The sequence below is a fragment of the Glycine soja genome, chromosome 19 (genome assembly GCF_004193775.1).
Source record: "Glycine soja cultivar W05 chromosome 19, ASM419377v2, whole genome shotgun sequence".
In the NCBI taxonomy this organism is placed as follows: domain Eukaryota; kingdom Viridiplantae; phylum Streptophyta; class Magnoliopsida; order Fabales; family Fabaceae; genus Glycine; species Glycine soja.
Window position 1 is genome coordinate 5,531,305 of NC_041020.1, and position 13,968 is coordinate 5,545,272.

At 32.7% G+C, this 13,968-nt stretch overlaps 1 protein-coding gene across 1 annotated transcript; it reads right to left on the minus strand.

The window, feature by feature from the left end:
* Positions 1-6,008: 6,008 nt before the first annotated feature.
* LOC114399900 (zinc finger protein CONSTANS-LIKE 2-like) lies at positions 6,009-8,338 on the minus strand. The gene is made up of 2 exons (XM_028362123.1): positions 7,486-8,338; positions 6,009-6,519 (listed from the first exon to the last, which is right to left on the minus strand). Exons 1-2 carry the CDS (start codon positions 8,230-8,232, stop codon positions 6,166-6,168), a joined length of 1,101 nt encoding a protein of 366 aa, XP_028217924.1. The 5' UTR covers positions 8,233-8,338; the 3' UTR covers positions 6,009-6,165.
* Positions 8,339-13,968: the final 5,630 nt, after the last annotated feature.

A 13,968-nucleotide genomic window follows, 5' to 3' on the forward strand; every position in this document is an offset into this window, starting at 1 on the left:
ATCAATTTTCCTGTGTTGAAAGGCCAGAACAAAATTCAGTAGTGGAAAGGAAGCATCAACATCTGCTCAATGTAGCACGAGCTTTGTTTTTTCAGTCTAAAGCTCCTATCTCATTCTGGGGTGATTGTGTTACCACTGCATGTTTTCTTATCAACAAAACCCCTTCACCATTACTGCAACACTGCTCACCCTACAATATTTTGTTCAAAAAGGAACCTGACTATCATGCCTTAAGAAGTTTTGGCTGTTTGGCATTTGCTTCCACTCTTCCATCATCAAGGAACAAGTTTTCTCCTCGAGCAGTGCCTGCCATTTTTGTTGGCTATCCCCAAGGTTATAAAGGATACAAATTGTATAGCCTAGACACTAAGAAATTTTTTGTGTCTAAAGATGTTGTCTTTCATGAATCCATTTTTCCTTTTCAAACCATTTCACAGCCTCAAGTCATTCCGGATCCTTTACTTGATTTGGTTATTCACATTCCCATAACTAATACCTTACCTAACCCTGACCAGACTAGTAGCCAATCACCACAACCAAATAATCGCTTTAACCATTACCCAATTGATTCATCTTCAATCCTTGGCTCAGATCATCCTCACACTTTGCCCTCTGTCACCTTAAGAAGGAGTACACGCCACTCTAAGCATCCCTTATATTTGTCTGATTATGTAATATCACAATCTCAGGCTGCATATCCCATCCAACATCATTGTTCCCGATTGCCTCTTAGCCTTCCTTACAGAACTTTCATTAACCACATCTCCTCTGTCTATGAACCTCAGTTCTATCATCAAGTTGTTCCTTATCCTGAATGGCGCCGAGCAATGCATGAGGAAATCCAAGCTCTTGAAGCAAATTCCACTTGGACACTTGTTCCATTACCACCTGGTAAGCATTGTATAGGATGTCAATGGGTGTATAAAGTTAAATACAAAATGGATGGCTCTGTAGATAGATACAAAGCACGTTTGGTTGCCAAAGGTTATACACAACAAGCTGGGATCGATTTCTCTGATACATTCTCTCCAGTAGCCAAACTTACCACTGTGAGAGTTCTGCTTTGTGTTGTTGCTGCTAGAAACTGGTGCCTTCTACAATTGGATGTTAACAATGCTTTTTTGAATGGCGATTTGTTTGAAGAAGTTTATATGGAACTTCCCAAGGGATACATGTCATCCAATCCTTCATTGGTATGCAAATTGAACAAATCATTATATGGCCTAAAACAAGCCTCTAGACAATGGTTCTGTAAGTTCCCCACTACTCTTCTTAGTCATGGATTCCATCAATCCAAACATGATTACTCCCTTTTTACCATTGGCTCAGGCAATTCCTTAGTCATTTTACTAGTATATGTAGATGACATCATCCTGTCAGGGCCCAATATTGCCTCCGTACAAGCTGTTCAGACCAAATTACAGTCTTTGTTTCAATTGAAGATCCTTGGCCCTTTGAAATATTTTCTTGGCTTAGAAATAGCCAAATCCAGTAGAGGTATCTCACTATCCCAACGAAAGTATGCTCTATCTCTTTTGGAAGATACAGGTTTCTTGGCCTGCAAACCTTCCAATTTACCAATGGATCCGAATCTGAAACTCAATCTTCATGATGGAGACTTACTCCCTGATCCATCAATGTACAAAAGATTAATTGGTAGATTGCTTTATTTGACAATCTCACGGCCTGATATCACCTTTGCTGTGAATCACTTAAGTCAGTTTATGAAAGCACCTAGAGTTCCTCACCTACATGTTGTTCATCATCTTCTGCAGTATATCAAATTTGCTCCTGGACAAGGTTTGTTTTTCCCTGCTCAGAACTCTCTCAACCTCACTGCCTTTGCGGATGCTGATTGGGCCAATTGTGTTGATACTAGAAGATCCACTTCTGGCTTTTGTGTCTTTTTGGGAAACAACCTTCTTTCTTGGCGTTCTAAGAAACAACCCACTGTTTCAAAATCATCCACTAAAGCTGAATATCGTGTCTTGTCTTCTGTTACTAGTGAAATTGTTTGGTTACACAGGTTACTTCTTCACTTTGAAGTTGATGTGCCCTCTGTGATGTTATTTTGTGATAATAAATCTGCTATAAGTCTTGCTTCAAATCCTGCTCATCATGAACGATCTAAGCACATTGACATTGATCATCATTTCATTAGAGAATATGTTCAGTCCAAAGTCGTCAAGCTTGTCCATGTCAAGAGCCAACACCAGGTTGCAGATGTTTTTACAAAAGCACTTCCAAGCCCGATTTTTGGTAAATTCATTGCCAAGTTGGAAATGATTAACATCTATTTGCCAACTTGAGGGGGGGGGGGTATCACGATTAAGCGACGGTTGAAGTTAGTTACTAGGAGTTATTAGAAGTTAGGTGAATAGTTACTTAGTTATGTTACTAGAAGTTATTGAAGTTAGTTACTAGAAGTTGGTTATTCTCTATATTTGTATAAATAAACCACCTTTGTAATACTTTGATGAATGAATTCGAAAACTATCGTTCATTTCTTTCATTCTTGATACTTCTTCAACCCAGCCTTGACAAGAAAATGCTTACATACAATTTATTTAGAAAAGATATTAACAAAAAGTATGTCAAATTGTTAAACTTTAAGGTCCATGGGCCAACCCTAATTGGGTTACACGGGCCTTTCTACTATTTATCCTATAACTTTTTTTAGGTAAACTTATTTACTCTATATTTCTTTTAGGTCTAGCCTACCTTAACTAGGAGTAAGTGGGTCGGGTGAGATTATTTTGATTGTTGTAGTTATGATTTATTAATTATTAAAAGTAACAAGAAGATCCAGTGAGATCTTACACATTCCAATCTCTCAACCCTTTTGTCGGGTGTTTGTAATTGTTGATTTCTTGCGCAATTTATTTTTAGCCAAGAACTTTGAATCTTCCTATGAGTGGGGGAAGAATTATGACTTCTATAGCTAGCACTACAAATTTAACAAATGCGGTTGCAGATATAGATCATTCCAATATTCCTAACCATTATAGCCTTAAATTTAAAGTAGAAAAGTGCATGTAAACTTCTCATTTCTTTCGCTCTGAGATTTCAGAATAGTAGTACCTTATCACACAATAGGAATAAAGCAATCTCGAAGTGGTTTGTTCTACTTGTATCTCATGCCTTCCCTATATTAAAGTTAAAAAGTGCAGACACTTTTCGGACCACAGCCAAATGACTTAGCTATTTTTGAACAAATAGTAGTGCCAGTTATTGTTATTTTATTTTTGTAATACATAGTGTTCTGATCAGATGCATCAGTTTGACCAGATCAATTGCTATTTTGGAAGATATTTCTAAAACCTAAGCTGTTTTGTTAATGGTTATAATTAATGCTTCATATACACGCTAGTGGTAAGTCTGAATAGTATCAATGTGTAAGATATAATTATAGTTATTCTTGAAATACAAGAGCACGTTTAGATATCAAGAAAGTGTTTATAATAGGTGGGGGAAAATTAAACCTACAGCTACAAGAAAGTGTTTCTCCATGTATTAAAGACATTATACAGTACACAACTTTTCTTTTATCTCTTTTTCTTCTAAGTTCTACCCTTCACAGATACATTATCCATTCTTTGAACTCGACAGATGAATTTACAACAAAATAGTTACAAGTTACAACATCACTTATAAATCGGACAACTAATAGTCATTGAACTAAGGTCCTATTTCTATAGTAATTTGTTCACTGCAATGGGAAACCTGTTGAAAATATATTTTTTGTCCACGAAAATATATGTATTTAAAATTTATTACTTATTTAAATTTTATTTATTTTATTCTTTATATTTTTAAAAATAGTCTGTTTGTAGTCGATCTCTTAATAAAGAGTAAAAGCACATAGTAATTTTTAAGGATTAAAGATAATTAAATTTAAATAGTTAATTTTTAAAAATGTCCTTTTTTTAGAAAACATAAAATACATTTAAATAAACACAACCCAAGGAGCCTAAAAAAACAAATAGAAAGATCATTTGACACTCCATTTAGGGTTACATTTCTTAAGGAAAAGAGAAGAGAAATAGAAAAAGAAGTCAGTGTAAAAATGGGGTATATATGGAAATGCCATTTGCACTTTAATACAAAAGAGGCTCTAAGAATATTCTAATTAACCACTGACTCAAGCCTTTCCAGTGCATCAGTTCCTCTCGGTGACACAGCTTTGCTTGCAGGCATTAAATGTGAATCTTCCTCTTTGTGGAGGAGAATGGCGAGTATACTAAAGGGAAAATGTAACCAATTGCATTGAAGATATAGATTATTCTAATATTCGTAGACCATGACAACCCGAAATTTATGCTGGTAAGTTTCTCTTTCAGATAGCATTCTCATCAACACAATGGATATAGCGCATTATATCCATGGTAGACTTTTCCCGTGCATATTTTCATTTAATTCTTCCACGTGTCTTGCTCTTTATGTTAAATATTCAGTTCCACGATGGCTAAAAGTGCAGCTAAACTTTTTCTTTTTGGCACTTTCATTCACACTATGTGGCATATACCATTTAGAAAGAGTGCAAAAGATTATAACCATTATATGCGAGGGAGGGTCATATTGATACCCCTGGGCCTCACATCATGTTGAAGCATTAGTATGCATTATTATATTTATATTTACTTTCCAACCTCGAAAATGATATGGGAATTGAAGCAAGTGGTAGATCATGTTCATGTTTATATATTTTCTTGAAATTCAATTGTGTTTTTTTCTCTCCAGATATTAGTTGTTAGGTTTTTTTAGTGAAAAAGGATTCCAATTATGCGTCTATCATAATACCAAAAAAATTAGGAATTTTACTTAATATGAATTTTTTAAAGTTTGTTCATACATTTATTTTATATAGATCCCATTACCAATGAGACATTTATTTGGTAGAACAAGTCAATAAGCTTTTAGATCCATTCTCACTTTAATATTTTAAATTAAACGGTGATGAATCTCAATGCATACATGTCAGCATGCTGAAAGAAAATCATGAAAATATCGATACAACATGTTTTGACTTATTTCGAAGAGTAAAGGTGAAAATCTTTACTGTTTAATTATAACTAGTGTATTGCGTTCAAATGATCATAAAGCAAAAGATATAGTGCATGCGAGGTTCTCTTTACAAAGAGTATTTATGCACATCTATGAAGATGCAGAAATTACATATAATTATCAACATCTTGGAATTTACTTGGATTTAAAATAACATTGAAGACAGTTGAGGATAAAAAATAAAGTGAATCTTGTTCGTGTTGTGCTTTAACTTTTTATATTTTTTTTATAGGGAACTAATTTTTGTACATGAATTTTTTATAGGAAACTAATTTTTGAATATGAATTTTGTACACACACTTATATAAAATTATTGATCAGAAATTAAGAAGAGAGAGAGAAAAATAAAGGAAACAATAAGATAATGGTTTGATTTAAGTATAATTTATTTTTGTTACGTGCAACAAGTGAAGAAACATGAATTATTATTTTTTATTGTCAAATGTTATTTGCTAGTTTATTAATTTTTTTAACTCGAATGAATTTAAACTCACAATTTATTTCTTTTTTCCTTCTTCTTTTACCATCAAATTAACATTATATCTCCTAACATGGAAAATTGAACTATCAGTACAAAATTGTAATCTTGAATTTTACTTCTCGTTTGGATTCTTTAAGACCTCGACTATAGTCTAATCGATTAGTTAATACAATTTAAAGCATCAATAACCGATGAAGTTATAGCTTTCATTTTGAGGTGGAAGCGAAATATTTTTTTACCTATACAAGTGAAAATTTTAAGTGTAAACTAGTCGTACTCATTGATTTAATTTAATTTTGCCATTGAATTAATGTTACATCAGTAATTAATTCGACGGATGTCATTGTACCTAGATGTGAGATGACCAAACAGAAATCTGTTGAAAAATATGTAGAAATTGATCAGAAATTAAATTATTATAAGGCAAAATTTTGAGAAGGAAGGTGTATGTAGACAAAATATATAGCGACTCAAATGATACTTTATATTTATAAAGCACAAGATAGAAGTAAATATAATACCAAACTAATTAGACTACATAAAAATTACATGAAGTTCTTCCAATGATGTGTGGTTCCCAACCTTCTCTTCTATGGCTTGGCAATTACTTTCTTTCCATTCTAGAAAGTGGGAAAAATGCTACCTCCAACTTCATTGAATAGTTTTGTGGAGAACATCTGATCCACTTCAGCTTCTACATCAGTTCTCTTTGCAAAACGACCCTTTATGCGGGGTCTAGTCTCTGCATAGGCCTTCCTTGAGGCATATCTTATTTTCTTCTCGAACTTTCTTGTCTTCTTTTTCTCCCTATATCTTAGGACTCTTGCCTCTCTGTCCATTGGTGTGAGATGTGAAGGCATGAGAAGGGGAGGAAATAGGTCATTTGTCCCTATTGGTGACTTTGAGTGGGACATTGAGATGCCACTTACTGTTGATTCGGGTACAACTCCAACATCCATTGATGAAACCGAAACCTAAATTAAAAATGAAATATAAAAGATTAACACAAAATCGTGTATGAAGTTTGAGAGATCACAGGTAAGGCTATAAATTTTCTAAGCAATAAACTAGTAGCTAACCAGCTTTGTGAAACAAAAATGTTTGTCCCCAAAGTAAGAAGAAAAAGGTGAAGATATATTATAGATGATGTAATAGAAAAAGAAAAGAGAAGAAGAGTAAAAGAAATATAAAAGAAAGGTGTCGAAAAAATTAAACCACCCATTTTGTGGCTTTAATAAATCAGGCACTTAGGCTCAATTTTTTTAATTGAAGCTGAAAAATTATGGGAAATTAATATACAGTTGATGAAATGAGGAAACAAAGTTTAAGAGGAATCACAACTATAACTAGCAAATAAAAGACACCATAAAGGCAAAGCTGATCTTATATACGACAAAAAAGAAAATAAATAAAAGTCTCTCAAGACCGCAAAGTGAACGGTAAAAGGGTAGTCAAAGAAATATGAAGAGTTGTGGAATGAATCAAATTAGTCACATATATGGCAATTGAACTAGAGTAGTTGACTTTGCTAGCGTTTCTAGTAAAAGAAGCTACTTGGGAAACCCACTTTGATTTCAACCAAGGATTTTACAAACAGTATGTGATTGAGATTTCGGTTACAACATTAAGATTTTTTTAACTTTTCACAACAACAATAGCAATTGTACTACAATATCAAAAATTGCAACCAAATTATTGATCATGAGTATAATTTAAAACCCTAGTTTCATATGAACGGAGAAAGGAAAGAAACTGCCAATTGGAAGGAAGAGTTAGCAAAGGTGTCAAGGCAAAATCAAAATCTGATAAAGTATAATCCAATGGATGAATGATCCAAAGAGTCTGGGAAAAGAAAAAGAAAGAGAAAAAGGGAAAACACTATTCATATAAAAAACAAACCGAAAAAGAAACACAGAAGTAATTGAAAAGAAGAGTCTTACACTTTGACTAAGAGAACCATCGTAACTGAACCCAGCTTTTGATGAGTCAAAGTCCAAACCGGGTTGAAAATGCTGCGGCACCTGAACTGGAACCACTACATAGTTCTGAGGGACAGTGTTGTAATTCTGCTGGTGCTGATAAACGTTGCTAAACTGGTTGTCATTGTGACCACATGAGTTACAACAATCAACAAGATTGTCCAAATACTCATCAACAAACAAAAAACCCTCGTCACCACAATCATTCTCCTCAATTTCATCATTATTTTTCATAGGATGTGGCAACAACCACGAAGCAGCTTCAACCTCGTCTTCATACTCATCAAAAACCCCTTCCTCTTCCTCCTCAACCTCATTCACGAACGCGTGTTCCACGCGTTTGTGATTGTGCTCTGGTTCCCTGAAGAGGGAACCTGAGATCGGGAGAATGGGAACACGGTTGTGGCGGCTAGCGAGAGGGTTTGCTGAGTGAATGTCAGCATCACAGGAAGAACAAAGAGAAGCTGCGTCAGCTTTGCATAGAAACGCCGCCGGAGCACGCTCACACGCTTCGCACACCCACACACGCTTGTGTCTCGAGGCCACACGGTTAGCTGCATGCACACGAGCATCACAGGAAGAGCAAAGATATGCTGAGTCTGCATGGCAGTACAGCACGCATGGCGCAGACAGGCACGTGTCACAGACACGTGACCAGGTGGTGCCAGTGTTGCTGCCACCAACGTTGTTGGTGCCTTCCTTCAACATGTTGTGTCTGAAAATATTGTATGAGTAGTGAAGTGTTTCGGTAGAGTCTTTTTCTTTGCTTGGTTTTTGTGTTGGAACTAATTTGGAGGAAGGGAAGTGAATTGAACTGAAGTGAGTGTGAGTGAGAAATTGAGTTTAGTGAGGTGAACCAAGTAGTGTTGGGGGGAGAATCAAGAGTGCCAACGTGGCAGCAAGTTAGTGGCGTGCACAAGTTCTTGCTTATCTTGTGGTTGGTTGTGTTTCAGGGTTGATTAGGAGAGAGGGTTTTTTGTTTTGGTGTTGGACCTGTCCATGCATGTTGCTTCTTTGCCTTTTGGAATCATTAAAGAGATGCTGAGGCTTTGTTCGTATTGCTATGGTGACACAACTTGGAGACACGTGTCATTTGGGTCCATGTAGATTCTATACTTGCACCAGTTAGAATCTCTTGTTACCCCTTAATATATCCTTTCCTCTCAGTAATCTTATTGGCTCTAAAAGGATTAAAGCAAGTGTTTGGTTAATTACTGATTTTGCAGATAGAATGTGGAGTGCTTGTGATTATGAAAATAAATAGAAATTTTTGGTTGGTGGAGTTTGGAGAACTAAGATGTTAATTAAGGTGGAATGTTTAAAATAAATATCATTAATTGTTCATAGTTGCTCCAAGTACTAAATTTGCTGAGGTTTACAGCTAGTTACTTGACTATTTTAAGGAAATTGTAAAAGTAAATTACCAACCATAGAGTCGATCTTTGTCTAGGAAAATCTTTCTAGTATATTTACCACTAGACCATCCGCACAATTTCATTAATATGTGACACAAGTAATATATATCGCATATTTAATCATTATATCACTTCCATCAATCTGTGGTTTAACCAATTGACCTGTTCAACTACTAAAGGGAAGACGAAGACGGATCACTTGCCTAGAACTCGGTGAGAACAAATGCTAAACAAAAATTATTTTTTGACTTAAATAATCTTTTAGTCTCTCTAAATATGATACTTTTTTTTTAATTTCAATCCTTTAAAAGTTTTTGTTTTATTTCTTATGAAATTTAGAAATTTTTGTTTTAATTCCTACCATCAAGTAAGTCGTGTTATGACTTTAACAATTTATTAACTTGACATGTCACTAAAATAATTGATAATATTGGACAATAACATATAATAATGTTTTTGTTAACTGTATATTTAAATTCTCATCTATTTAAAATAGTCAATAATGTTAAACTAGTTTATAAAGAATTTAAAAATATAATTTATCAAAAAAAAAATATACATGATTATCTTGTTAGATTCTTTAATCATTTGACAGGTCAATAGCCTCTATATCATAGGTTAACATTATTACTTGCCAATAAGAACTAAAATAAAATAAAATTATATAAAGACAAATTAAAATAAACATATTTAAAGGACTAAAAGATTATTTAATTTAAACCTTTATTTTATATATGTCCTTCAAAATTGAGTTCTTACATTGAGTCAAACTCCGGTATAATCCATTTAGTGTTACAAAACTTAAATTACTACATGAATGATAACCAAAATGTTAGGTATAAGGCAAATAATTTTTTTGCAACAAAATATACAAAATAATTTATTGCAACTTGTGGATAAAAACAAAAAAGAAATGTGGGAAAAGAGAGAGAAATTTATCAATATATTATATGAAATAGTATATGTATATAATATAAAAATGATCATGTAACAATATTCAACAAAAAAAATTAATGATATTGACTTTTAAGAAATTGATCATAGAAATTTAAAATAGTGACAATTTAATTGAAAAAATAATTAAATTATAAGGACCTAAAACAACCAGAACTAATTAAATGAAAGAAAAGTTAATCCAATTAAAGGTAGAGAGTACGTTTCTTGTCTTTAGAATCAATTTCGAGGGTGCAAGTAACTGTCTGAAGCTCATAAGATAGTTGGTGAATATTTAGTGGGATATCCAGCAGAACAACACTAAGAAGAGTATAAATCCGTACAAATATGTAACAATAACATCCACATTCTTTGTCTAAACTTCATTCCACGTGTACTTCATGGCTTTTAAAAGTGAAAAGGTGCATTCACTTTTGAGGACCACCAGGTGACTCAGGCTACACTTTATTTCTTTTTATGTCATTTGAACTAAGAAATTTATAGAGAAAGTAAATGTTAAGCATATTTTTAATATTCAAATAAAAGATCCTCTAAATTTTGAGCAAAAATTAATTTCCATTAGCAATGGAAGTATTTTATTTCTCGAATCAGAGACCACATGTATTCCTTAACTATTAGATTAAAGATTAATCTCACTTACGATTCGTGATTATTATAAATTTTTTTTACACATGTTAAGATTGAAATACAGATTTTCCTACTAAATAAATAATTCTTACTATTTAAGAAATTTTTTAATTTGCATTAGGATCATTATCTAATCTAATTCGTGAAAACTTAATCTAAAAAGGATTTATATATCCCTTCACGTGGGAGTATTCATATATGCTTGTATGGTGCTAAACTAAGAATATTCTAACCTCTCAATACTTAGCTGTGCATCCGTATAACTCTGGTTTGCTTTCTTCATTACTTTTCAATTGCAACCATGAAGTGTGAATCTTCCTCCGTGTGGGGTAGAAAAGTGAGTGCCAACAGGAACATGTAACAAATGATATTGCAGATTTAGATTATTCTAATATTCCTCGACCACGACAACCTGAAATTTAAAGTGAAAAGGTACAACTATGCTTCTCTTTTCTTCCGCACTATAAGATTTCAGATTACCAACCGACTCTCACAATGGGTATAACGCAATCACATGGCCGAATCTTCCATGACATTGAAAGATATATAGTCTAATTTCAATCTAAGTTATATATTTTTTTTTTCTATTTTTCGTCAAATATTCATGTCCACGAGAAGACCAAAAGTGCAAGCCAATTTTTCATTCCCACATTCAATCATACAATATAAATGGCATATCCCATTTCGGAAGAGGGCAAAACAATTTCCTTTATTGAAAGTTTGATTCCCCGTAGAGGAGCTCACTTTATCTAGTGAGTGTTATATTCAATATGTTTTTATTATTTTTATCTTTTGTTTAAGATGGGAATTGTAGCAGCAGTATTATTCTCTAAATAGTCACGAGCTATGACTCAGGTAGCAATTAAAATTGGGCAATTGCAATATCCACAGCACATTTTGCTAAGTACACTCTCCTTTTATTTTATTTAAAAAAAATTACTATCATAAATATTCTTTATATTCAAAATACCCTTATATAATTATAGTGGAAATTAGTTTCCAGAATTATTTTTTAGTTGTTTTTTTTTTGTCCTGGAAAGTATTTTCCTGAATACAAAATCTAAAATAGAGTTCCAAAAACTACTTTCCAAAATATAAAATAATAATGTTTCGGAAACTAATTTTTGGAATATAGTTTCAGATTTATAGAATAAAAATTGTAAAACAATATTGTGGAAACTACTTTCTGGAATTAAAAATAAGCGCATTTAAAAAATTACTGAATTTAATTTATTTTTTAATTTTCTTCAAATATTTATTTCTTTTAATTATGCATAAATCACAAAAAAGGAGCACAAACATACCATGTTTGAGAGTTTGATGATGAAAAAATACTAATGTTAGACAAAGAGACCAAGCAAGTAAGGAAGATCAAAGCAAGATATTGAATCAGAGGTCATAGAGTGAAAGAGAGGAACAATTCTAATGAAAGAGGGAGGAGTGTTTCATTTTCTTAGAAGGATTGTATTATTGTGGGGGAGAGAGTGTGCAACGGTGTGAGGGAAAGAATAAGGATTTGAAAGAGAAGGTCATTTAAGTCATAACAAACTTAAAATATGAAAGGAGATGTACTTAGAAAAAAGGGAGTGAGCATAGCATTTGCCTTAAAATTGTTAAGAATTGGGCTTATAGCCCAACCTATAAATTACACAAACCATATTGACCTAAATCATTACAGGGTAAAACTTCTTTTTCCTATTGTTTACTCCACTTCCTATTACACTATGGAAAATCTATTCCGAAATGAAATTTGCATTCCAAAATGGGTCAATAGAGAGTAAAGTTTCATATGTTGTTATAAATAAACAAAATGTCTTGGGCCCTAGACCGAAGAATTTAGCCCAATTATACACACACATATAAATAGAGAATATTTTATCAAATAATTTCTATTTAAATTCAAATAACAAAAATATGTCTTCCAAAAATAAAAATTCATGTGTAAATAAATAAATTTTAATATGAGATGTAGTGCAGGGTTGATCAGAGTTGACCAGAAAAGTCAATGATGTTTGTTTTTGTCAAATAAATACACTTTTCATATGGAAATGACCTTTTGAGCAAGATGCAATCTCTACATTGTAGTCACGAGATTTTAGCCAATTTCTATCATTTAAAGGGTCAAAATAACCCAATTTTAGGTGTATTTTGCAATTTTCTTCGTGTAAGAAACTTTTTGGTATTTTGTTAGTTCTTGCTTTAGGGTTTTTTCTCGCTTTAGGATCTTTCTATTTATAAGTACTTAAGCCTCCTTGTGACGGTATATAGTTTAGGATATGTTATCATATAGACAAACTTCAAAGATCAGAAGTGTAATTTGTTGATAATATTTTTGCGCATCCAATTATGATTTAACGAAAGGCGGGAGAGCCTTGACACAACAAAAAAGTTATGTCGTAGTTACCGGATGTCTTGGGTTTGAATGTGAAAACAATCTCTTTGCTTATATAAGAGTAAGCTTGTGCACAATGATTCTCCTCCAAATATTTGTATAACGACGAGCTTTTAGACACTAAGGTACATTAATTTTTTATGATTAACACAATCTTTTCTAAATGTGACCCAACCCTAATATTGTTACATTTGTTATTGGTATGAACAAAATTCATGTTTAATTGTTTATTGCTGCTAATAGTTGGATTGATGATGTGAATGTCACTAAGAATTAAAGTCCCACTAATATAGAGTGACAATTTCACATAATAAATCTCACACATACAGAGTGATAGTTGGAAGTAATACATAAAGGACTATAAAGCATATATAGTGCAAGACAATTAGAAGGTACATATTGAGAATGCTTGAGAAGGTAAAATAGCAAGAGATCTAAATCACAAGCAAACTGATGAACTTAACAACACATTATTCAATCTAAAAACTTAAGGCATTAAGTTTGCAAATTCTTATCACTTCTATTGAATATAAAACTTCATACTCACACTTTTAAACTTAAACAATGCAATACAAAACATGAGCATGAAGTGATTGTGGATTAAAAGGAAAAAGACAAAAAATTCTTTTACAAATCTTACATAAAAAATAGAAAAGTCCTACATATTAGTTGTTATACCATGAGAGGAAACAATACTAAAATAATGTTTTTTATGACAGCTCTGAGGGGTTTTTTATGACGATTTTCAATTGTCTTTGAAGTCATCGTTGTAAAAAGTCTTGATTTTTCACGACGGTTCTCAAACCACCTTAGAAGATCCAATTTCTAAGATGATTTTGTCAAAAATCATCTTAGAAATTACTTTGAGGCGCGAAGAGTTAAAATGATTTTAAAAATAATTGAGTAATTGTGTGTATTGCATAGTTCATAGGTAAAGTCTATGCTTGTGTCATGTATATATTAATATTGTGTGATGCGTATATGATTCATGAGGTGTGATAACATGTTGTTTTGGGATTATACCATTGTATTCAGATTGAGTGGATGTGATAAATT